At 37.0% G+C, this 25,531-nt stretch overlaps 2 protein-coding genes across 4 annotated transcripts; both read left to right on the top strand.

Moving 5' to 3' along the window:
- The first annotated feature begins 455 nt into the window (after window positions 1-455).
- On the top strand, window positions 456-7,278 carry LOC137083572 (neurexophilin 1). 2 transcript variants are annotated; one of them, XM_067449532.1, is made up of 2 exons: window positions 456-625; window positions 6,118-7,278. In XM_067449532.1, the coding sequence occupies exons 1-2, from the start codon at window positions 572-574 to the stop codon at window positions 6,862-6,864; spliced, it is 801 nt and encodes a 266-aa protein (XP_067305633.1). In that variant the 5' UTR covers window positions 456-571; the 3' UTR covers window positions 6,865-7,278. The 2 variants fall into 2 exon arrangements, with proteins under 2 accessions (XP_067305633.1, XP_067305634.1); XM_067449533.1 differs by lacking the exon at window positions 456-625 and adding an exon at window positions 2,918-3,055.
- A 1,232-nt stretch (window positions 7,279-8,510) lies between these two features.
- ica1 (islet cell autoantigen 1) lies at window positions 8,511-25,049 on the top strand. Of its 2 annotated transcripts, none has more exons than XM_067447925.1 (13): window positions 8,511-8,662; window positions 9,035-9,064; window positions 9,176-9,308; window positions 9,393-9,465; window positions 11,663-11,786; window positions 12,688-12,886; window positions 15,843-15,968; window positions 16,251-16,349; window positions 18,833-18,921; window positions 18,996-19,045; window positions 19,684-19,926; window positions 21,784-21,864; window positions 24,015-25,049. In XM_067447925.1, the coding sequence occupies exons 2-13, from the start codon at window positions 9,048-9,050 to the stop codon at window positions 24,125-24,127; spliced, it is 1,347 nt and encodes a 448-aa protein (XP_067304026.1). In that variant the 5' UTR covers window positions 8,511-8,662; window positions 9,035-9,047; the 3' UTR covers window positions 24,128-25,049. The 2 variants fall into 2 exon arrangements, with proteins under 2 accessions (XP_067304026.1, XP_067304025.1); XM_067447924.1 differs by having other exon boundaries at window positions 8,512-8,662; window positions 9,143-9,308.
- Window positions 25,050-25,531: the final 482 nt, after the last annotated feature.

Genomic DNA, 25,531 nt, shown 5'->3' with positions numbered 1-25,531 from the left:
TTAGGGGTAGGGGCAGTGTAAGGGAATACAAAATATGGGTTGTACAGTATAAAAACCATTACGCCTATGGAATGTCACCATATGTCACAAAAACAAGTGTGTGTGTACATTTTATAAATTAAAAGCACCTGGGCAAAAATAATACAAATAACCCAATATAATGACCCAATAATTTTTTTAGAGTGTATACATTATATTATAATGTGTATATATATGAATGCTGAAGAATTTTCATTCCATATAGGAACTATATATATATATTATTTTATTTTATTTTATTTTATTTTTATCCACTATATGATGAGATATGATAGGCACATGAAAAGTATACTGCATTGTAGGACTGAGTGTATTAATGAAAGTCCTGAAGTGTATGTGAAGCTGGATTGGTTGCCTTGACATTCACAGGCGTTCCTCCCTTATGCGATCAGCTATCAGTGTCAGATGGAGCTGACTGACCATGTGTTCACAGCGCAGAAAACAGCCTTGAATCACTAAATCCCACTGAGAATTTCACAGGGATCAGAACAGCTGTAAGGAAAGTTCAAGAGTCAGAAAAACCTTCTAATTGATGATGATTGCAAGCAGTGTGACGCATCTTATGATCCTCTTCTCTCTATGTGATGTAAGTACATTTACATTTGATCTCTAACTCTTACACTTCTCTTGACTGCGGTGTTGATCTTGCTCTTTGATGTACAGTGTTTGTATCTGAGGTTCAGCGACAGGCAGGCAGTCAACTCAAATCCTATAGGAATTCATTCTCTACATGATTTCTATTGGAATTTCTGTCTGAATTTGGAACCGATCATAATGGGATCAATTAAAAATCATGTAAGATCAAAGACTGAAACATAGTTTATGAAAGCTTTATGAAGGATGGATTAAAAGTATGTGAACACTGTTATTATTATCAATATCAAATGCTGAAATTTAACCTGAAATTTACACCGAATGTAATTAAAGGCAATAATCCAGTCTTTAAGTGACGTGAACATACATTTTATAGTTAGAACTATGTTGTTTGAAAGCTTTGATTATCATTGATACATTTTACATTTTCATTGAACATTTAGTTAAATATAATTTTTGTGTTATGTGATGTTTATAAGTTCCTTTAGGATCCTATAAAATGTATAAACTTAAATTCTATAAACACAAATCATCATGGAAGAACACTTTAAGGTTATTTTCTGGTGCTTGCTGTTTTAAAATGGTTCCTCTGGTCGTCTTAATAGCTGAAAATCCCTAAAACCCATCAAATCAAGACCAACAATATTCACCTACTCTTTGAAATCATGCATTGCATTCTATTGTTTTAAACCCCACATATTTAACTTATAACATTCACCATTACCAAATATTCAGTTATTTGTATTTCCTGAATACTTAATTAACTGAAACAATGCCACTGTAGAAAACAGAATTGGCTAGTTTCAGTGTAGTTCAATGTCACAATATTACTGTTTTTTGTTTGTTTGAGCATGAGACTTCTTTCAAAAGCATAAAAAATAGTCACGTCAAATCTTTTGATAATTTAAAATTATAGTAGGCCTTCGTAACGTGCCTTTGGCTCTCACTTTATACTGTTAACTATATTCTAAATAAATTTCATATTTCGTTTGTATATGTGGTAAAGAGTTCCCCTTTCAGTCACATACCTGACCCTAAAGCTCATTCATTATGCGGTTCTTTTGGTCTCTCAGACGGGATTCACATCATTCACGCCTCTTCACATATGGCCTTTGTAAATAATAAGTGTTTTACAACATCAATATATTGTTTTATGTGAATGAGTAGGCACAATAATTCTCACATCAGTTTGAAGCAAAAAAGTCTAGGCAACAACACCCATTAGTCAAAAGTCTTATGGACGTGGCCTTATTTGTCTTGATTTTTTTTTTCTTTTTTTTTTCAAAAAACTTACATAAACGTTATTCTCTCAAAAATACGTTGCTGTCATATTAGGGTAGCCCAGTTTGTCCTGAATACTGACACTTTTGCCATTAATGTGTTTATAAGTAACAGAAAAAGCACAATGTCAGAGTATTTTAACTTCCAAAGGGCCCCAAAACTGAACTGAACTAGATCAGCTTCTTTCCCCTTTTATGATTATCATTAATGATGGATCTTAATTGCATTTACAGATGCAAGTAGATGAGAAGACATTCTACACTTTTCTTTCTGTCTGCAATGCTTTGGTGGGAGGAATTCTAATGTATTGCTTGGTTAAGAATATTACGTGAAGAAACCCAGTATTGGTCATCAATGGTCTCGGTCTTGATCAATACTACTCAGAAAAGTCAGCAATTCTGTCCATCATGTTTTCAGATGAAATGCAGTCTCTTGAATGAGAGAGAATGAACAAATGTAACCGATTTTGTATCCAATTGTATCTCATCTATTGTAATTCCAATTGCAGTTTATCCTCCTCAGTGTTTTAGAAGACTTTTCCAATATTCAGACTCTCATCAGATAATAATACAACATTCCAGCACTGTAAGCTGAAGAAACGGTAGTATTTAACGTTGCCGTCTGTCTCTGTCTCTCGGTTCTTGCCTCCTCCTCTATCCACCCACTCCCTGTGTAAGGTCCAGCTCACACATCAGGCTGAAGATCGATTTGTCTCTAATTGAAATAAGAGGCAACGTGGCGCTCAAGCCTCAAAAGGATTATTGCTTTTTTATATAAATATATAAGTGTGACTGTAAGTGTCTGACCCCTGGAGATAAAGATCCAATATACGAAATCTGTGAAAAGAGCTATTGAGTTGATATCATACGTTTCGATTTTCGAGGTTTGCTTTTTTTCACCAGGACATGTTCAATGGAATTGCTCCAGTGTTAACTTTGCCTTCATCTGATTATGGCATGCTGTTTATGTTTTTAGCCACGATCCATGGAGTTAAATCATGGCTTGCTGATTTATTCACTAATAATCTCAATGCAATCATGGATTCTTTTTAATCTTTAGGCGGATACCGGTTTCAGAGGTACCATCTCCCTCTGGGAATGTTTCAGATGACTTACAGTATTTCGTGATTTCATCTTTGCAGGTGAATTTCAATCCTCTTTTGACTGACTGCACTGTACAGGTCTTTCTACCTCATCTGATCCTTAGAAATATCTTCAAAGGTGTAGCCAGATGTAATCTTATTATTGAATAAAGAGCATATGTCTTTATGTCATGTCTTTTTATGTGATTTAATGTGTGATTTTTACTATCATTATATGTTTTATATATTTATATATGTGTGTGCGTGCGTGAGTGCGTGTATACTGTATATTTAGGACCCAATGTTTCCCAGCAGAACATTGCCCAGATCATCACACTGCCTATGTCAGCTCGCCTTCTTCCCATAGTGCATCCTGGTGCCATGTGTTCCCCAGGTAGCAACACACACACACCCGGCCATCCACGTGTTGTTAAAGAAAACGTGATTCATCAGACCAGGCCACCTTCTTCCATTGCTCCGTGGTCCAGTTCTGATGCTCAAGTGCCCACTGTTGGTGCTTTCGGCGGTGGACAGGGGTCAGCATGGGCACCCTGACTGGTCTGCGGCTATGCAGCAAAAAACTGCGATGCTCTGTATTCTGACACCTTTCAGTCAGAATCAGCATTAACTTCTTGAGCAATTTGAGCTACAGTCGCTTGTCTGTTTAATCGGCCCACCCTTCGCTCCCCACGTGCATCAATGAGCCTTGGCCGCCCATGAGCCTTTCGCCGGTTCTCCACTGTTCCTTCCTTGAACCACTTTTGATAGATACTGACCACTGTAGACCGGGAACACCCCACAAGAGCTGCAGTTTTGGAGATGTTCTGTCCCAGTCGTCTAGCCATCACAATTTGGCCCTTGTCAAACCCGCTCAAGTCCTTAGACTTGCGCATTTTTCTTGATTCTGAAACATCAACTTTGAGGACAAAATGTTTACTTGCTGCATTGTAACAGTTAGTAATGCAAGACCATAATATATGAAATATTGAAACTTCAAATCTTTTTTCAAGCCAGCTTTCAAACATCAAAATGGCTTGTTTTCACACTTGTTATAATTTCCATTCGTCATTCTAAGAATCATTCAAAGGATCTCTGCTCAAGTCCCTTTCTGTTTGCTTGGCATTCCATCATACAACATCATGCTACAGCACCAGTCAATCCAAAGTGAAGGTGCCGTTGATCATGAGCTTTACCTCGTCTGGGTGCTTTGAATCATGTTTACGAATGTTACAACTCCATAAATTTCCGTTTTGGAAAATGAACTCTGAGCTGGGAACACCTTGATCTTATTTATAGCTGGAGTGTGATGGCAGTGTATAACTGCTGGAGAGCTAATCCATTAAACCAGCTGCCTGTAAATCTGCCATTGGAGAGCCGTAATCCTGCCCAGAGCTGTTTGGGAAAACTGTCAGTCTTCAAATGAAGTTAATTATGTTTCACAGCATTCTGGCGGTAAAGCAGCATGTCTGACTGTATTGTGTATTACAAAAAGTAATTCTGAAATGTAAATGAGAGGAACGAGATGAAAGGTTTTTGTTATATATTCGTAAATTATCCCATTAACGTATCGCTGCAGGGGGCTGAAAATGAAGGAGGCCAGATTTTTTCTGTACTGTCACCTCTGGAATATTTTTTATTACATATAAATGGAATATTATCTATCTATCTGTCTATCCATATATCTATCTTACTATTGCTTTGTGTATCTGCCTGTCTCTCTCTATGTATCTATCTGTCTGTCTGTCTATCTATCTGTCTGTCTGTCTGTCTGTCTGTCTCTCTATCTCTGTCTATCTATCTGTCTGTGTGTCTGTCTCTGTCTATCTCTGTCTATCTATCTGTCTGTCTGTCTGTCTCTCTATCTCTGTCTATCTATCTGTCTGTCTGTCTATCTCTGTCTGTCTGTCTATCTCTGTCTGTCTATCTGTCTGTGTCTTTCTGTGTCTATCTGTCTGTCTCTGTCTATCTCTGTCTATCGATCTGTCTGTGTGTCTGTCTCTGTCTATCTATCTGTCTGTCTATCTGTCTGTCTGTCTGTCTCTATCTATCTATCTATCTGTCTATCTATCTGTCTGTCTGTCTGTCTGTCTGTCTGTCTCTGTATATCTCTGTCTATCTATCTATCTATCTATCTATCTATCTATCTATCTATCTATTTATCTGTCTGTCTGTCTGTCTGTCTGTCTGTCTGTCTGTCTCTGTATATCTCTGTCTATCTATCTATCTGTCTGTCTGTCTGTCTGTCTCTGTATATCTCTGTCTATCTATCTGTCTGTCTGTCTGTCTGTCTGTCTGTCTGTCTGTCTGTCTGTATATCTCTGTCTATCTATCTATCTATCTGTCTGTCTGTCTCTGTCTATCTATCTACCTATCTACCTATCTATCTATCTATCTATCTATCTATCTATCTATCTATCTATCTATCTATCTATCTGTCTGTCTGTCTGTCTGTCTGTCTGTCTGTCTGTCTGTCTGTGCTATCTCTCAGACACCACAGCACTCCTTCAGGGAGTCCATGCCTCGACGGGTCAGGGCTGTTTTGGCAGCAAAAAGGGCACCAACACAATATTAGGTGGTCATAATGTTATGCCTGATCTGTGTATAGTTCTATATAAATAAAATGACAATCTTTATGTGGGATATTTGAATATGAAAATGAGATTGAAGAGCTTTGTTGGAAGATTTTCAGCGAATAATGGCATTATATATATGTAAATAAATGAGTAAACTATTTCTACAGATGTTACAGAGTTAAACGTGTCTTACACTTTGTAAGTCAGACCATGTTTCCCTCACGCTCCTATAGGTCATTTTAATCTGATATTGATGGCCAAAATTCAATTACAGGCACCTCCCTGACACCTTTTGATATTTGTTTCAGGACTGACATTGCGCTGACCTCTGGCGTTGGATGTGAAGCGCTCTTTGATAAGTGACATACTGTAACAAACTAACATTTGGGTCATTGATCCAAGAGCTCACTAATAAAAGCTCTCTTGTATGACAGATTAGCTGTCAAATCCTTTCAGGTGAAGTCAAGGAGATTTAGTTTTTTGTTCGGTGTCTCTCTTTTGTCTAAAACTCATTCTCTAAAGTCTAAAAGTCTTCTTTTTTTGTCTCAGATCAGACATGCCAATGGAAATAGTCCTCTGACCTCAAGGTCTCTACATATGGACAGCCCAAAGACGACAATGAAGTATCCATGTGCTGATTCTGACCCTTTGCCCGAATCGAGTCCTGATGTCCGTGACGCTGACCCCACCCTAGGCCTCTTGTCCGACAAACTCCGCTCATGTCCCGAGCAGGAGCTCTGGGACTGGGCCCCTGACCTCACAGAGACACCGCCATCCGGCCAACAGTCAAGGAAACGGCTCGCAGTGAAAAGAGGAAAAGCTAAGAAGATGTTCGGCTGGGGAGATTTCCAGTGCAAAGTGAAGTCCACAAGCCTCAACCTGTTCATCACAGGGAAGATCGTGGATCACGGCAACGGAACGTTTAGCGTGTTTTTCCGATACAACACCAGCGGAGGTGGAAACGTCTCCATTGGGCTGGTTCCTCCAAGCAAAGCGGTGGAATTTGATGCAACGACTCAACAAACTGTTCTGCCCTCGGTGGAGTCGAGGATGTTTAACTGCAGGGTGGAGCATGAGAAGGTGGAGAGAGGTACCAAAAGCGCACGCTGCTGGTATGACCCGTCTCATAGCTGCGACCAGGACCAGACTCACAGCCATGTCTCGTGGCTCTGCTCAAAGCCGTTCAAAGTCATTTGTGTCTACATATACTTCTACAGCCTGCACTATAAACTGGTGCAGAAAGTCTGTCCAGACTATAACTACCACAGCGAGTCTCCATACTTACCCTCTGGGTGATCTTTTATTCCTTTTTATTCTCTTTTTAGGATTTTTTTGGTCGTTTTCCATTTTTAGCTAAATAGGAATAATCTACCAAATGAGCATTCTGTTATTATTTACTCATTTGTCTGCAAGTTTAATTAGGACACAAAAACCTGTGCCATAAGCAAGTTATGTGATGAGTAAATGATAACATTTCAAATTTTTTGCGTGAATTATTCCTGTTCTTTAACTAATAATCTTATCTGTAACCTTTTATTGTGGTTGGCATCAGTGTGTTACACAAATGATTTCTAGTTTGGGTGTCACAACACAAGTGTAAGTGAAAATGCATACATGTGACCCTGGACCACAAAACCAGTCGTCAGATGCACGGCTCGTGGCAATAGCCAGCAATACATTGTGCGGGTCAAAAATAATATCGTTTTTATCTTTCAGGCCAAAAATTATTAGGATATTAAGTACAGATCATGTTCCATTAAGGTATTTAGTAAATTTCCTACAATAAATATATATTAAAAATGTATTATTTGTAATAAGCATTTCTATGGACTTCATTTGGACAACTTTAAAGGTGAAAGATTTTGTTCAGATTTTCAGATAGTTGCATCTCAGCTAAATATTGTCCAAACAAACCATACAACAAAGCTTTTTAATTCGGCTTTCATAAGATTTATAAATCTCAATTTCAAAAAATGTCCCCTTGTGACTGATTTTGTGGTCCAGTGTCACATATTATAAGTGAATATATTAAGAAGCATGTCTTTATAATCATTTAAGTCTCCTCATTTAAGATTGTTAGCCTATTTTGGGGAAATTAATGTTATGATATGAGCAAAACCAGCACATATTATAATAATATAATTTTCTTTTTTTAAATGGTGAAAAATCTTTAGCATGTTTGTCTTTATACTCACTTATGAACTTGATCTCAATGGCAGGTGCTGGTGAATATGTGTCATTATTTTTGACAGACAGAGTAAAACTTAATGAGTTCCTGTAATTGATTTTTCTTTGCTGGGATCATGTGTCAACGGTTTTGTCATTTCTCTGGTGAATTAATGAAATTGCTGTGAAAGTGGATGTAATTTCATTATTGAATGCAATCTGATGCCACACACCGTTGGAGGCAATTACTTATCACATTGAAAATGAATGTAATTTGCATGTTTGCACCTTAATGTTTCTTAAAAGTTCTACATTCTACACAAAAGTAATAATTTCAGAGAGCTTCCATTCTCAGACATACAGTAGCTAATGCGGGGGTGGGAAACATTTTTTTTTATTATCGTGGTGTCACATGTGGAAGTATTTTTTGCACTGCCTTTATTTTTCACAGTAAGTCTTAATAAAAAAAGTCTTCCGTTTCTTCGTGCAAAATATAATTTATTTCTTTTGTCCTTTTCTTATTCTCTAAAAGGATGAGAACGGCTGTGATTGGTCTATTCTACTGAAACGCTGAGAAAAGTAACAGGCACCACGTGATAACGCCTGTAATTACATCTGTAATTACATGATATAAGACAACGTTATTATTTATTTAGAAGCTACGGAATCTCAAAATATCATATTAATAACACCGAGTCATCCAGAACGATCACAGCTGCGCATTTTCAGTCCCCGTTTCAAGATAATTGTCATTGTACCCTACCATCACCCATCCATTCTTCCTACATTCGCAGTGCGCTCGTGCAGCGGCACGAATGACGTCATCGCCCCTTCTGCAAGGACGCGCACCCAAAGACACGCAGCGATACACACTGCGTTTTATGTTCTTGTTACAGAATGTCTTAAACATCTGATCCAAACGCTTAAGGTGAGTCTCACACCAATTCAATTCATTAAAATGACTGTTGTTATTATTATAAGTAGTCGTTTCCTGAATTTCCTCTAGCTGTTGCATAATGACAGAATAATGTATTAGCTAGTTTGTTTTGGTGCGGCAGAGAATGAAATCCGGATGTGAAAAAAAACATGCAGGAGGAATATTGTGTGTACTGTATCTCGGATATTGTTAATTAGGTTTATTAACAGAGATAGTATCTTCCTGTAGAGTAATGCACGTAAAAGATAAAGAAGAGGCCTGTGTGTGGTGCATTTTTCAGTAACACAATGGTATCGTCTATGAAACATGTTAAACTTATAAACATGTGACATTGTGATGAAATTATTTTCATTTTTATTTCAGATAATTTGTAAACATGGAGAAAGGGAACCAGTGAGTATGCATTATTCTGCAGTCATGATTGTAGACTCAATGAGATGCTTTTATAACTGTTTTGTCATGTCTTTGCAGAGGTTACTCTCATTTTGATCACTTTCTCCAAAGTCAAGAGTCGTCTGTGGTGAACAAGTTCCAGCAGAAATACTGGAAAACCAAACAAACACTGATCAAAGTCACCGGAAAGAAGGAGGACGAACATGTCGTTGCCTCCGATGCCGACCTGGATGCTAAACTGGAGGTGAGGAATGGACAGAAGTTTTCTCTGAATATGAACGAATCAAAAGGTCATGTGATGGATTTGGTTTGGCATGCTTCCCCTCAGGTGTTTCATTCAGTGCAGAGAACGTGCATGGAGCTCCTTAAGGTGATTGAACAGTATCAGAGGAGGATCAGCCGTAAGTAGACCTCAAATTCACACATTTATTCATATCCTTGATCCCTTGTGGAAAAGAATTAAGCTTAATTGTATTGAACGTGCACTTGTAGTGAACTTTTAATTGTAAAAGTATATTTAGAAAAACTAGAAGATTATATTATAACAATGGAGTCCAGATACCCACACTTGCGGTAAGTAGGTGTTTAAGTGTTTAAGTAGGTGTGAAGACTGCAAGGGTTGTTTAGAACTGTTGATTACCCAATGGGGGACACTTATAGTATTGAAAAAAATGCATGTGCGTATAGAGCGGCTGCTATGAGACACTTTTTAAATTTGTAATACTTAGCATTTTAAAAGAAACATCTAAATGTCTGTTCAGTAGTCGCTGTGTAACTAACAGAAGACACAAATGTAAAATCATGGTGCTTCTAATGAATTGATAAAAAGCAGTTGCCCAAAATACACATAGCCTACTCATCTTTGCACTAAAAATGTGCAACACTTGATGTTTTACTACCAAATTATGTTATATCAGATTTATTTAACTTACAGAGGAATGTTTTCCTCGACATCTTACGATTTTAGGGCACGTGAGTTTATAATGCATGATGGGATACGCTTAGCTCCGAAGTGTGAGATTCGAGTGTGCATTAAAGGCGCAATATGTAAGATCTCAAAACCACTAGATCAGTGTTCAATATTTTGTTGACTTGTGTAATTACATCATCTCAAATGTTTCCAAGATTTAAAAAAAAAAAATGAATTAGCAATTTTAACCACCTATCATTGATAACATACTTACTTTACCCTTGATTTTTTTTGTAAACCATGAAAACACCAAATATGCTTTAATATATTATATGTTTTATTAGACAAGGAAAAACTGTTTGGAAACATTAATAGATAAAAATATAATAATAATATAAAACTAATTATTATAATTACAGTAATACAGCATTTCTTCATCTTACAATATGTTTTATAATGAATTGCATGCCACAAGCCATCCAGCATTTATTAATATGATATTCTAATATTGATCTAGCTTACTGCAGTGTGCAACAAATGTCTAATAGCAGCCGCGGAGCGAATGCACAGAGTAATGTTATAACATTATTTTCAACACATGTAAATGTATCTAATATGATAAAACATCGCTGCGTTATCCCACATTCGCTTGACCAGAAGAAGCGACGACTGCGGCATAATAAAAGCTCTTTTGCTTGCAGTCACAACACTCGGCCCTGCTTTGCTTCATACTACAGTAACATTATTAATCTCACCCATGAACATGATTTCTGCCCGAGTCCCGTCCTGATTCTTTTTCACCGGCTGAGCTGAAGACGACAACTCCCAAGATTTCGCACTCAATCTCAGCGTCATCAAGCTATGCCTTTGTTTTGAATAGGTGACCTCTAGAGGCGAAAAACTACATAGTGTGCCTTTAAGGGGAAAACGCTTTGGCATTTTCAAGTGGCCAAGACCATAAGTGTGGGTATTTGGGCAGGGCATCTTTTATCCATTGTTTTAATAATCTTTTTTCATTCTTTTAAAAAAAGACAATTATTTTGTTTACTAAAATACTGTAGCATGTGCAAAGTTCTTGATTATATTTTTAACTAGCGTCTATTTGATATTGCATTTAAGTACTAAATTGCATCATTACAATAATATGATTAACTTCAGCTAAATTCATTTAATATAATCTAAAACTTTTTCAGATAATTGTAATCAAAATGCATTTAAGGGTCTGAAAACATTGCATTCAATTAATAGTTTGCACCCAAAAAGGAAAATTCTGTCATTAATAACATTAAAAATCTGTCATAAAGACTTTCATTCATCATCTCACAAATGAAGATATTTTTAATGAAATCTGACTCTTTTTGTCCCTCCACTGACAGCTACACAACTACCACTTTGATGCTTCAGAAAGTTCATAAAGAGATCGTTAAAATAAACTATATGAATTGAACGGTTTAGACCAAATTTTCTGAAGAGACTCGATCACTTTATGATGGACTGATTGAATTTTGAAGTGTATTATTTCCTTAATGAGTACTCTTTTCTATGTTAAAGTGTACTTCTGTTTCATGGCTGTTAACTGTTTGCTGTGCTGGTTAAATTTTTAAAACTTAAAGGTGGATTTTTAGCCATAATTTAATATTCAAAGAAAGCAATTAGTGTATGTGACTAAATTCTGATGCTCTTTTCAGTTCTGTCCGAGGAGGAGAATGAGTTGGGCCGGTTCCTGCGTTCGCAGGGCTCTCAAGACAAGAGTCGTGCTGGAAAGATAATGCAAGCTACTGGGAAAGCGCTCTGCTTCTCTTCACAGCAAAGGTCTCTTCTTGGTTACATACCGTTTTTGCAGGAATAACTTACGAGATTTATGATATTCCATCGTGAAAGCAAAGTCAACAAGATGTTTGGTCTCATTCGTCTATTACATTTTCATTCATAGCCCAGATTTTGCCTAGCCTAGAAATCTAGACGCACCCTAGCAGCAGCAAATTTAATCTGCCGCAAGTATCGTCTAGCAACTTTCAATACACGTCTGAGCTGTTAAAACCAAACTCTGGTCGGGCCAATCACATCGTGTATAGAGTCGGTGGGCAGGGCTTAACATAATGAAGGCCGAGTTGCGCTTGCGTGCTTCTAGTAAACACAGAAGCTGGCAAATGGCGGTCTTTCGAATCAGCTTTGACTGCGACTCTGGAAGACTTGGAGTTAAGCTTTTCTTTGAGAAAAGAACAAACAACGGCACTGAAGTCATTCTTAAGAAGGGAAGATGTGTTCAGAGTTTTGCCGACCGGATACGGCGAATGTTTAATATATCAACGAGCTTCGCTTCACGTTGCAGCCTACAACCAACCAGAGCAACGTGAAGCGAAGCTCGTAGGGCTATCCAATCGCGTGCAGAGGGAGTTTGAAAGACAACCGTTTATCCCGCCCCTCAGATTGAGCTGTCAATGGTGAGTTTCCAGACCAAACATCTTGATGTGGGTCTGGCTTGTCAGGCTAGATTTTGCCATGAATTTGGCCTAGATGTCTGGGCTGTGTTTGGACTGGTAGATCAGCTACACCAACTCAGTTTTGCTTGACAACAGACCATGCTGGTCCATAAGCTATACTATAACCAGCATTAGCCAGCCTGGAATTCATTGAAGATTCTATATCATCTTCTGCCAGACAAGTGTGATTGGTCTGTGAATTCTTCTCATTGGTTGGTTTCTTGCTGCAGATTGGCGCTGCGAGGGCCGCTGGGTCGTCTGTTCCAGGAGGTGGAGACCTTCCGTTACCGAGCGATCTCAGACACGTGGCTGACGGTGAACAGGATGGAGCAGTCACGGACGGAGTACAGAGGAGCGCTGCTCTGGATGAAGGACGTTTCTCAGGAGCTGGACCCGGACACACACAAGCAGATGGAAAAGTTCCGTAAGGTCAGTCTCTCTCCCACAGCCCTAGCTGTCCCACACAATTGGGCTAATTTGGAAAAGCATTCACGGGAAAAACTACAGAGCCGTGGGTTTTGTTTTTTTAGAGCTATACTTTTATAGTGTACTGTGGCTGTCAAAAAGTTTATCTGTAGGAGACAAAAGAAAAGGGATATTTTTACTAATGTGTATTACTAATGAATACCTGACAACCTAAGGACCACTGAAAGAGCAAGTAAAGGAGAGATAATATGGAGGAACGTTTGACATTATGTGAGTTACGCCTACACCAGGAATTTTAAGGCAGGTTAATGGACTACTTGCACTGAGCTTCATAACGCACTTCCGTTTCGAAATGGTACATGTCACTTATTTCCGGTTATGTATATTTCAATGTACTGTAGTTGAGTTCAATAATCGGCACCTAAAATGAGTGTCTGGAAGAAGATTAAAAATCTGGACATTTTTAGAGACAGGAGAATAGATATTCTGATGATTACTAGGAACATAATTTTTTTCAGGATTTTTTAATTATTCAACTATTTTAAAAGACTGGAATAAAAGCACAGCGCACACAAGCAATCATTTTTTATTAGTCAAATTCATTTAAAAATGTCAACTCAACAGATATGAAATATGATCAGTAAGAGAAGAGCACTGTTAATGAGAGACGAGCACTGGACTGCTGCAGGATAGTGGGGAAATATATTTATTTATTTTTCAGAATGTACAAAAAATATTTTTATAGAAACATTTCAGGAGGCTCAAGAAAATTATTGTTAACACAGAGAACATGATTCATTGTTTTAATCAATTGGCAGCCATAAAACCTAATAATCTGCATTCTCATGCATGTAGGTTCACTGAAGGCTGTTACCGGAAACTCCCGAGATGTAATAAATTTAACACGGAAGTAGTTGTCCATCGAGTTTGGCATTATAGGATAATAGATACTTGTGATTTTCTGAGATCAGAAAAAACAATGTGTTAAAATGATTGGGGAAGTGAAAGGACAGTAAGTTTTTTTAAGACAAAGCTAGATTTTCTTTTTTATTATTCAAAAAAATTATAAACGGGCATGTCTGCATACCACATTGTGACAGTGTTATTCATTTATATAGCTCGCATTTTAAACAAGATATCATGTAAAGTTCTGAAAATTAAAATCAAACTAAGATTTTAAGAATTTAATAGTACTAAAATAAAAAAAGAGATTAAGGAATAGAAGAGGATTAAAATATAGATTCAATAATTAAATATTAAATATAAATAAGTCTAGCTAAAATTATAATAAATAAAACAATTGAATAAATAACTTCAAAACATTTATTTTCAGGCCCTTTATTGGAATCCCGAAGCTGTCAACTGTGATTGGATTGGAGAAAAATAGGGCTAGTTTTCATTCCTTTTGGACGAGTTTTGATAGCTTTAGGCTGGACATTTTTCTTTGACCACAGCCACGGCAGTGACTGCAGTGAAAGTTTTCACCAGCAGGAGGAGTAACATGTCTTCTAATCATTCTCATCTGCAGTGGGATGAGAGAGACTGCATCCAAAATCAAATACTTTCCTACTATATAGTAGGTGTGAAAAATGTGAGAAAAAAGTATGAATTCACAGTACTCATAATTCATGAGTATGAATTCCCAGTACTCGTATGTGAGAAAAAAAGTATGTCTGAATTCACAGTACTCATAAAAGAGTAGGCAAAAAGTTCCCGGCGAGTACTAATTGAGATTCTGAAGTGTGCATACTGCATACAATGGACACTTTTATATCCCATGAGGCCACGGGAGAGGATCTGTAAATGGCAGTGCAGCATTGCAACTAACGCTGGTAGATCACATGATAATGACTACATTACGGTCCGATTACGTTTTACTTTATTATCAACTTCTGTGTCAGAAATGCGCATTAACAAAACACTCAAACTCTCATAAACCTGCTCCCTCTTCTTAAAGGGGAAGTGTCAAATATGTGTGTGTGTCTGTGATGTTTGAATTATAAATCTGTGGGTTGATTGTATCTGCCCTACACTACACACATTCATACCATAGGGAACAAACTTTTTTAGAGTTTGCAAAGTACATATTTATTCAAAATAATATGCAATTCAGACACAGCCAGTGTGATGGGAGAAACAAATGCTGTGTTCGAAATCTCATTGACTATTCCTTACATTACTCCACTAATATAGTCCACTTGAAGGAGTGAATTCGGACGACGGCTGCCGCTTTTGCTTAGTTTCTGCTTGCTGTTTAATATTTGAAACGTGTCAAACTGGCAGCACTCAAATGTAGCACTCTGCCATTAAATGAATCTAGCATGTATAAACTGTATTTAAACATTAAATTAATTTTCACCTGTATGATTTTACGCTGGACCCGAGCGGTTTGAAAATGGATGGATGATTGATTCAGCTGCGAGTGCCATCTTCTGTTCAGACGTGGGAATTCATCCAGCATGCGGCTATCACAGTGCATTATGGGTATTCTCTAGCTGTTGAGCGTACATCAGCTGTACACTCGTTATTGCAGTGCATTGTGAGATTGAATGAGTGCACTCGATAACGTCCACTATGATTTTAGACACCACTACGAATGGCTGTCCCTTAGTGCCCTATTTAAAGGTATAGCGGTTTTGGACACAGCCATCGTTTTTCAAAGCTTTGAATCGCCAATTGCTTTGTAAAATTATTCATTATAAACATCTCAAGCTGGCGCCACCTGCTGCTCAAAACCATGGAAGTGCAATAAAACTCAGCCCAAAAATGTATAAAGAAACTGTTAACAAACCAATTACAAATGTTTTCATGAAAGTGTAATCTATTAAATAGAATCTACAAATAATTAAATACCATTAAATATGACGGTTCTGTAAAATGTATTTTTTAATTATTTGTAGTCCTTGTTTTGTGTGCTATTTAGCAGGGTGCTGCATCTTCATCTCTTTATATCCCTCAGGTTCAAACTCAGGTGCGTCACACTAAGACGAGTTTTGACAAGCTGAAGAATGATGTGTGTCAGAAGGTTGATCTGCTCGGAGCCAGTCGCTGTAATCTGCTCTCACACGTCCTGACAACCTATCAGGTGCTGCTGCTTGTACATGTGATGTGTACAACTATATATATATAATATGAAACTATAATGCATTGAACTGTAATGCAGGACTATTTTATTTTAAATTTAATGTGACAATGAATGCAATCATAAGTCATTAAGGCATGAATTTGTTATTTTATTATTACTTTTTTTATATTCATTACTATCATTATTATTTTATCTAAATTAATAAAGGCAGTTATCTCACAATTCAGCACGTCTTGCAGAGAGTTATGTCAGATATAAATGTCTGTCTATCCTGTTCTTCAGACCACATTGCTACATTTCTGGGAGAAAACCTCTCACACTATGGCTGCTATTCATGAGAGCTTCAAAGGCTGCCAGACACATGAGGCTTCAGCACTGGGGGTGAGAGCTTTCATGAAATCTCATTATGAAGATGTTAATATTTTGGTGATGGATTTGTATATTATGGAAGCTTATTTCCGCAATGGAATAAAACTATACTACAGGGCTTGAATCTGATTGGTCGACGAACGTTCTATGGTGTGCAATTATTTTCAGTGAAGGCACATCTAAAGTAGTTCCAGACAGGTTTTGACCGCATTACAGTTCTATATCACTCCGCCAAGTGATTTCAGTTATTTCAAAGGTCCTTACCGACTACAACAGCAAAATAACAAAAACCCACAAAACACTGACACTGACCACGCAAATAAATATAGTGAACAATTGGAAAATAACAACTAATTATTTTTTTGCCACAAAATTAAGTTTTATTATGTATGGGAAGCACATACCCTTTCTCTCACTCAAACACTCACACACACACAGTATGGACACACACTCACACAGAAATGTGTTTTCAGCGCAGCTCTGAGGATTTTATCAGTAAAATAGTTTAACAACAACCCTCTACTGCATAGCGTTGCCCTCAGGCAACATAAAGTTTTCTTAAGCCGCATTTCCAGTACATGTTTCTGATGTTTCATATCTTCACATCTGAATGTCATAGAGACACGGGGGTTGGTTTATATCATTCATACTGGCAAGGAGCTTTTGGCGTATCATTATGGGATGCTACCAAGCCACTCCATCGCAACCAAACAGAGTACCCTAGCAACTGTTTAGCAAAACCTATATCTCTGCATTAGTACATCATAGAGACACGGGGGTTGGTTTATATCATTCATACTGACAAGGAGCTTTTGGGGTCATTATAGGATGGTGCTAAGCCACTCCATAGCAACCATTTACAGTACCTTAGCAACCGTACAAACACATAAAGAAGCCATATCTCAGCCCCACAACATCGTACAGACATGTTGCTTGGCTTTTTTGCATCACAAATGCCACAGGGCCCCGAGTTTTGCCACGGCAAGCACCACTCACAATTTCTTCAGGAATTGTACTTTCTAGTACCATTGAAGTGGCCAAATGCCATAATGAAATATTTGAAAACATTTTGCATTTAAAAGAGTACCAGTTCCCTCTTGATTTTCTTAATAAATGTTGATACAATATTATATTTTTCTCTGTGATTTACTACCTATACTGCATAACGTTGCCCTGGGGCAACAAAATAAAATCTGCCAAGGGGGGGTTGGTTTTTTAAAAATATATATATTTTGTTAATCTATTATCTTAAATCTTCCAGAAAATAAGATTTTTAATTTTTTTTTATTGCATAAACATAATTCATGCATTAGAGGGTTAAAAGCTACATGACGTTTCTCCTAGCGATGTAATAACGCTGCTGTTCTTGAAGCAGATAAACTTACAGTAAAGACGCTGCTGCCAAACATACAGACTCTTTCTCTCCCTCTCCCTCTCCCTCTCCCTCTCCCTCTCCCTCTCCCTCTCCCTCTCCCTCTCCCTCTCCCTCTCCCTCTCCCTCTCCCTCTCCCTCTCCCTCTCCCTCTCCCTCTCTGCAATCAGTGGCTCAAGCATCCATTACTAGTTCTAAAATCACATTTTGGATTTGCAACAGAGGTTTGGGTTTAGAAAATTAGTCCTACACACAACAGCGTATTAAGGACAAAACTTGACAAATGTATACAAACTTATATTTTGAGGTGTGGTAACCGTAGTATAAGCAGAATAATTGACTCAGAGCAGTTGCATTATTGAAAAATAATAAACACCCGAGGTGTAACGACTATTTAACTGTCATGAAGGTAAGAGGATCAGACAGCAGATGCGGAGAAGTAATGTCACTTTTATAGAAATCGGGCTTAGTTCAATACAAAACAGAAAAGGTTCTCAAAGTGAAACTCAGAGCTACAGTTGTAGAGTTCAAACTCAGGTCTCGGCTTGTAGACAGCACAACCACAGTCAGCAGAGAGGTAGAGACGAGTGACGATTCTCCGGCTCAGTGGAGTTCTCTTAATATATATCAGCTCCCAGCACGGCAGAACTCAGACACGACAGAGACAATGTTAAAGCGTTCTGGACACATAAGATAGTGCAATACTCAGGCAAAGATGGGTAGGAAGCATAAGGTAAGCATAAGAGACTTCTTTAAAAACAAATTAAACAAACCACAACATTTCCAAACTATTGAATGGTGTATGATACAGAGTGAGGTTTGCATTATGGCACATCATCTTTGTCTCTGTCAGTAGTAGAAGAATGTTATTACACTATGTGGGGCAGGTTGTCACAATAGAAACCTATTGATTAATTATCCCCAAAATGGGCTTTTGCCTCAGATTTTTTATTTATTTTATTCCTGCATAAGTCACCAGATAGAATTTGCAAAATAATTACTGCTTTATTAAATTGTATTACTTTAATCAAATACTCATCCATCCTCCATTGTTGAACAAACAGGCAGTGGTATTCAGATGCATGTCCAACCAATATGTTCATCTGTTGTGTCTTCATCACAGGGTTCAGATCAAGCTTTAAAGAAAAAGGTGAAGAAGAAAACAAAGGCAAAAGCAGGAGACGAGGAGACGAGTCAGAATACAGATGAAACGTAGGAGCAGTTGGGTCCTTATTTCCTTCAGTTTAATATGTGATATAAACCTCTAATCGTCTCTTCTGTTTCAGGCTTATTTCGATTGAAGAAGAAACTCTGAGTCGTAACACCATACAAACAGGTAAAGCTTTCATACATGCATTTATACATGAGTACTGTCCACCTGAAAAACACAGTAACTTATGTTTATCTTTAAAAAAGAGACCTATTATATCATTCTTTGTCTTGATTTTGTTTTGTGGTTCTCCTAGAATAGGTTTTCATGCGTGATTTTCTCATATTTTACATTATTGCAACACCTCTCTTCCCATTCTGTCGGTCACGCTGTTTATTTCCTATCTCTGTGAAGCCCCTCCTTCAGAAAAGCACAATGCACTCTGATTGGTCAGTTGGACCAGTGTGTTGTGATTGGTCAAACTCTTTGAGCGTGTTTAAGAAATGTCACTTCCCTTATAATACCCTAACTCAACAAGACCCTTTTTCTTTGCAAATGCATTGGGCGGGAATGATTTAAATGAGGATTATTTTGAAGTGTTCATTCCCTGAAAAAAATACAAAGTACGTAGACTACAAGGGAGGTGTTTCAGGGAGTTTTAGGATATAGAGAATAAGTCCCTTTGGAGTGGCTTTGTGTTTTGTACATTTGCAGGCCTTATTTATGCTCAAACAGCAACATTACATACTAAAGAAAGCTGAACATGTGAAAAAGCCCATGATCAACAATGGCTTTTTTTCTCTCTCTGTCCACTGCATATACAGGGATTGATGAGTGCTTCTCTGGCGGTCAGGAGAAGGATGGCTTGAGTTTGCTGGATGAGATTTTGGGCAGCAGTTCTCTGGAGGACAGGGGTTTCTCGCAGGAATGGCGTGAGGTGTTTGGGGAGGATGAACCGGACGACAATAGGAGAGCAGAGACCCAGCCGTCTGAAGAGGAGCCTGCCTTCTTTCTGCCTTCCACACTATTCGACCAGAACATGAACGGCCAACAGTCCACTGTCTCAGGTGAACAGAGAGAATTGGCAGAAAGTCTGCTTCATGTTGCAGTTTATTGTGGACAAGAACAGACTAGATGCCAGAAACAAACGATACAATAATTCTAGATCATCATGGATTGAAAGATGCTCACCAAGGCTGAGTTTATTTAATCAAAAATACAGTAAAATGTGAAATATTATTACAATTAAAAACTGAAATGTAGTTTATTCCTGTGATGCAAAGCTGAATTTTCAGCATCATTACTCCAGTCTTCAGTGTCACATGATCCTTCAGAAATCATTATAATATGACTTAAAGGTGGACTGTGTAAATTTTAGCAGCATCTAGTGGTGAGGTGGCGAATTGCAGCCGCCCACCGCTCACCCCTCCCTTTTGAAGCACATAGAGAAGCTACGGTGGATTACACGGGACAAATATGTCATTGTCTGAGACAGCAGATTGACTAGCGCTCTGTAGGGCAGATTGTCCAATTAGGGCTACTGTAGAAACTAGGGAATACATACCTCGGTTTTTAACCACGGTTTTCGGTTCGGTTTTTTGCTTATCTATTCTTAGGCGACAGGAACAGAAAAACCTTTTACCCTTTCTTTATTTTACTTAAAAGACTTGAAAAACCTCACTTAAACTTAAAACTTTACTTAAAAAACCCTTGTACACATTCCTAGTGTATTGTATAATATAACATAAATATATATAAAGATTTACAGTGGCAGCTCAGAGATGTACAGTAGCCTTTAATTATGAATCAATATATCAATTTAATGAATAAATATAGGCTAAAATTAAAACTACATAGTCTTCAATATACATTGATTAAAAGCTACTGTATTAAAGTTTTTGTTTATTTTTTTATTCAAGAGCAGTGTGATTTTCTCTTTGTCTTTTGTTGTTTTATTAACATTATTTTAGAGGTGAACTGTCCCTTTAAGGACAAGTGTTCACAATCACAAGGCTGACCTGCTCGCATCTCATATACAGACACACGTGATTTTACTTTCACTTTAGACATAACCGACTGTGTTTATATATGTTAACCTTGTGTGTATTTGACAGTATTAGCGCAGTAAGACTACTTATTTCAGTAATCACGTGTGTTTGACAGGCTTTTAGTGCGCGCTCTGCTCATGTAAAACAGTGTATAAGCACAGGAATTAAATGTTTAACCGGCAAGGCTTTAAAACGCATGCAAATAATGAACTTTAGGGACTGTGAATAACTATAGTGTTCCGTGAGTATAACTCTCTGACACCAGCATTTCAAGCGTGGCTAAACCCCTCCTAACTTTAGTGCATATGATTGGAGATTTGCTCATATCAGCGCATAGACTCTGAGACTGAGAGAAAATGAATAATTAATTTAAAGCAAAACCGACAAAAATGACAAATTCACAAGCGCGTATTGAACTGTGAACGGTTCAGTATTATATTGAGAATTGTGGCATTCCTAGTAATTGGCTCATTCTAAGGGTATAAAAACATAACATTTTTATTATTTAAGGTCTTTATACACCACTGAAAACATATTTATGAGGATCTATTGACAGAAATGCAATATAATATACATAACTATTACACGCTACACCTTTAATTATTATTTTCATTATAAATGTTGAAAACACTTTATATTTTTGTAAAAACCATGATACAGTTTTTTCAGAATTCTTTGAGTAAAAAAGTCCAAAAGATAAGCTCTGATTTGAAAAAATAAATATTTTGTAACATTATAAATGTCTTTACTGAGAGTTGTGATCAATGTAAAACATCTTTGCTGAATTAAAAGTATTAATTTCTTCTTCTTTTTTTAAACACAAAAAATGTAGTAAACATCTACTGTAAATTCTCTTTAATATTGTCTGTATTCCAGGTTGGGCAACAGCCTCTCCACAGAATATCCCTGAAAGCTCATCTGTAGCGAGTCAAAACTCTTCCAAACCTGCAGTGAAAGGTAAATGATCAGAGTTTTTATAGTGTGCTGTGCACTGTGAAGGGCTGGACTGGTAATCTGGCATACCGGGCATTTTCCCAGTGGGCCGATGGTTTTTTTTTTTTTTTTTGTGCCACTAACAACATGCGGCGACGGCGGCCCGGTTTGTCTTCTGAATTGACAGGCCAAAGCGAGAGAGACCTCCCCTCCATATTTTCGATTTATTTATTTATTATTTGAGCGCATGGAACTGCAAAAGACGAATATCCGCACAGCACACGTACGCTACGTTTAAATGCAGCTCTATGAACGGCACTTTGACTCCGAATTTTGTTTTATACAATCGTACAGTATGATATTAGAACATTACAGGTTCTGTGTTGAATCAGCTGAAAACAGCCGCGAGCATGTGTTCATGACGAGGTAAAGTGGAAAACGGCAATACACACAAACGTTTCACTTTAGCACAACCACAATTTACCTTGCAGCTACTAACAGCGAAGAAATATGGTGTTTTGGAAAAAAACATTTATTAAAAATGTTGCTAGTATTACTTAAATTAATATTGTAGAATATAAATCACTTTTTTTTAAATACGCTTTTTCGTATTTTCTACAGGTGTTTACATTTTTTTAAATTATAAATATTTTTTATAATTATAGTATAATTATATAGTTTATTATATATGTTTTATATATTTTAGAAACCATATAGCCATATAATGAGGAGTAAGGTTTTTACAGTCGATGTGTTTTATTCTGTGACTACCATGATCTTACATTTAAATGAAACTGGCCTACAGTTAAACTACAGTCTATAAAACAGCTTTAAAGTCTGGATCCCATGAATTAAGGACAAAGCCAACATTCTTCAAAACATCTTCTTTTGAGTTTCACAGAAGTCATACAGGTTTGGAATGACAGGTTTGGAGAGTGAGTAAATGATGATGACAGCATTTAAAAGCAGTAAATTTACTTTACTGCATCCTAGCGCAACATCATCAGTGCTTTACTGTCAGGTGCATTTCTGTGTGACAAAAAAGCAATATTAAGTTTATCTGCATTTGCAGCAAATTCGATAATATCTATCATTATTTGTCCTTAGTTTTATTTGTCCTTTTTCCTAGTTGTATTTATTTACTCCAATTTAAGGCCCCAACCCCAGCAACAACATTCACAGGGAACTCATGGGCCGGATGGGCTGGGTTTGCCAGGGCCGAAGTTTAGCCGCAGTCCAGCGCCGCTGATAGTGTACCAGACTCCATATTAGGAGTGTAAACATGCATTGATCCATTGTGATGCATTGGTCTGAAACATAATTTAATACTTGTTTACAATCATGTATTTTGTGTTCATTTCTTATCTAAAATATAATTGATATATTTTTACTTGTTAAAGTGTGAATCACAATAAAGGCACACTATGTAAGATTTTTTATTTAAAATATCCAAAAAACACTAGATCAATGTTATATATTTTGTTGACTTGTGTACTTACATTATCCCAGATGTTTCCAAGAATGTTTATATCCAGAGAAAAAACTATTTTAAATAGGACTTCACCTGTCAATGACATCATATCCGCGTTATCCTAGATTTCCATAGAAGAAAGACGCTTTAATATATTGTGTTTTATTAGACAGGTGAGCAACTGTTTGAATACTTTTATTGACAGAAAAGTAATCATTGTTATATAGCTCAACACAGTCTTATTGTTTAAATCTCTTTCTTTTCTTTTTTTTACTGCGAGTACCATGTTTTATCATGCCTAATATTGATCTAGCTCACTGCAGTGTGAAACATGTCTCAAAGGAGCCGCTGAGCGAACGTACAGAGTAACATTATAACATAACTTTCAACACACTCAAATGTTTAATATAATAAAACAGCGCTGCATTACTCCACATACACATGAGTGGAAGAAGCGGAAGCATAATAAAAGCTCTGTGAAATCCAGACGTCATCAAGCTACTCCTTTGTTTTTCATATATGCAAACTCTAGTGGCAAAAATTACATATTGTTGCTTTAAAAAATAAATACATACATCAAATTGAAACATAATGTCAGAGCAAATATTTATAACTTTAGGATGTCTTTTTGCATTGTGCATCTTTAAAAAACAAAAATATTTTAGATTTTAATTTAGATTTTTTTTTCCCCTTTCAATTACAGATACCTCAAAAGATCTCTCTGCTTGGTTCAATCTGTTTGCCGATCTGGATCCGCTATCAAACCCAGATGCAATCGGCCGAACCAATGAGGAAGATGAGCTACTGAACGCTTGATCTGCCCTGGTAACTGATGCACTTTATTGCTTGAGTCGCACAAACGGCAGTTTATGCAAGAGGCCTACAGATCTGGACAAGTCAACAGTGATTTCTTAATGCCATAGCAGTTAACCTTAATTATTTAATGAAGACATATTTGCTGCCAAAGGAAATTAATAATAATGAATCACTCTGGCCTTGATTCCTTTTTTTTATTGCTAGTGTTGTCAAGGCAGTTTGATTTGCCATGACAGTGTGTATTTTCTTGTATTGCATAATGGTATACATTAACAATTCTCAACATAATCAGCAACTGTACGTTGTTTTGGTTTGTATATTGTGACATTGCATGTTTTTTTATCATTATTTATTGTAGATGTTCAGCCTTGATCAGTTAAAATATTTTTGGGAAATGTTGTAAAAGTTCCTGGATAACTGTAGTTAAAAGATGCATTTTGTCTTACGTTAGTGCCCACAACTAAGCTAATGCTGCATTTCAAAAGCCTTAAATATGAGAGGGGTTTAGGACAGTCCATAAATTAATTTATTTTAATAAATGCTGTATATTATCTTATGGAAACTAGCTAATGTGAAAGCAGCTATTACAAAGTGTATATATTTTTAAGATGTATGGTTATATAAGTTATAGAATGCCACTCCATTCACTTTTTACAGTCTAAGTTCTGGAAGTTTTTTCTTTTCTTTTTCTGGACCATCGGACAAATTTGTTCCTATGAAGAAAGCGTTTATGTTTAGGGTGTGTGTGTGTGCGTGTGTGTGTGTGTACTACAAATATTCTCAATCATTTTAAATATAATTACCTGGGTATTACCTTTCACTACAAGTCGTTAACCTGCAAACATGTAAGTGCAATAAAATGTAATAATGCATTTTTGTAAATGTGAATCTACATAAAATCTAATACCCAGTGGGACCAAAATGGCCTTACTGAAGTCAGTTATCATTATCATTGCTTTCGATCCCTACACACACACACAAATAAAATAAATGCATCGTATTATACCCGAAACTGCTGCACCAAATAATTCCATATGATTTTCTATATTTTGTGCTGTATTGTTGTGTTTACATTTCTGTAACTGAATGGCATGTTATGAATTAATAAAATATGTGTAATTGTATACTGTTAAATGATCTTTACATTTTTTGACTTTTTTTTGTTAGAATGTATGTTATTGCAGTAAATGAAGGATCGGACGGATCGATGGATCAATAGATACACAACCGTGAGTTAATTGACATGCAAGAAATCCAAGATGGCGGCGGGAGCATCAGGTGTTGTCATAGCTCTGCTGATCTAGGCCTAATCAATCCAACAAACAATCAATACCTTGGAAGTTTGGATGTGGGAAGCACGTTTTCGCGGTAACTTTTATTTATCCATCGCTGTTCAATCGACCA

The sequence above is a fragment of the Pseudorasbora parva genome, chromosome 7 (assembly GCF_024679245.1).
Source record: "Pseudorasbora parva isolate DD20220531a chromosome 7, ASM2467924v1, whole genome shotgun sequence".
In the NCBI taxonomy this organism is placed as follows: Eukaryota; Metazoa; Chordata; class Actinopteri; order Cypriniformes; family Gobionidae; genus Pseudorasbora; species Pseudorasbora parva.
This window is presented reverse-complemented; position numbering and strand designations above follow the sequence as displayed.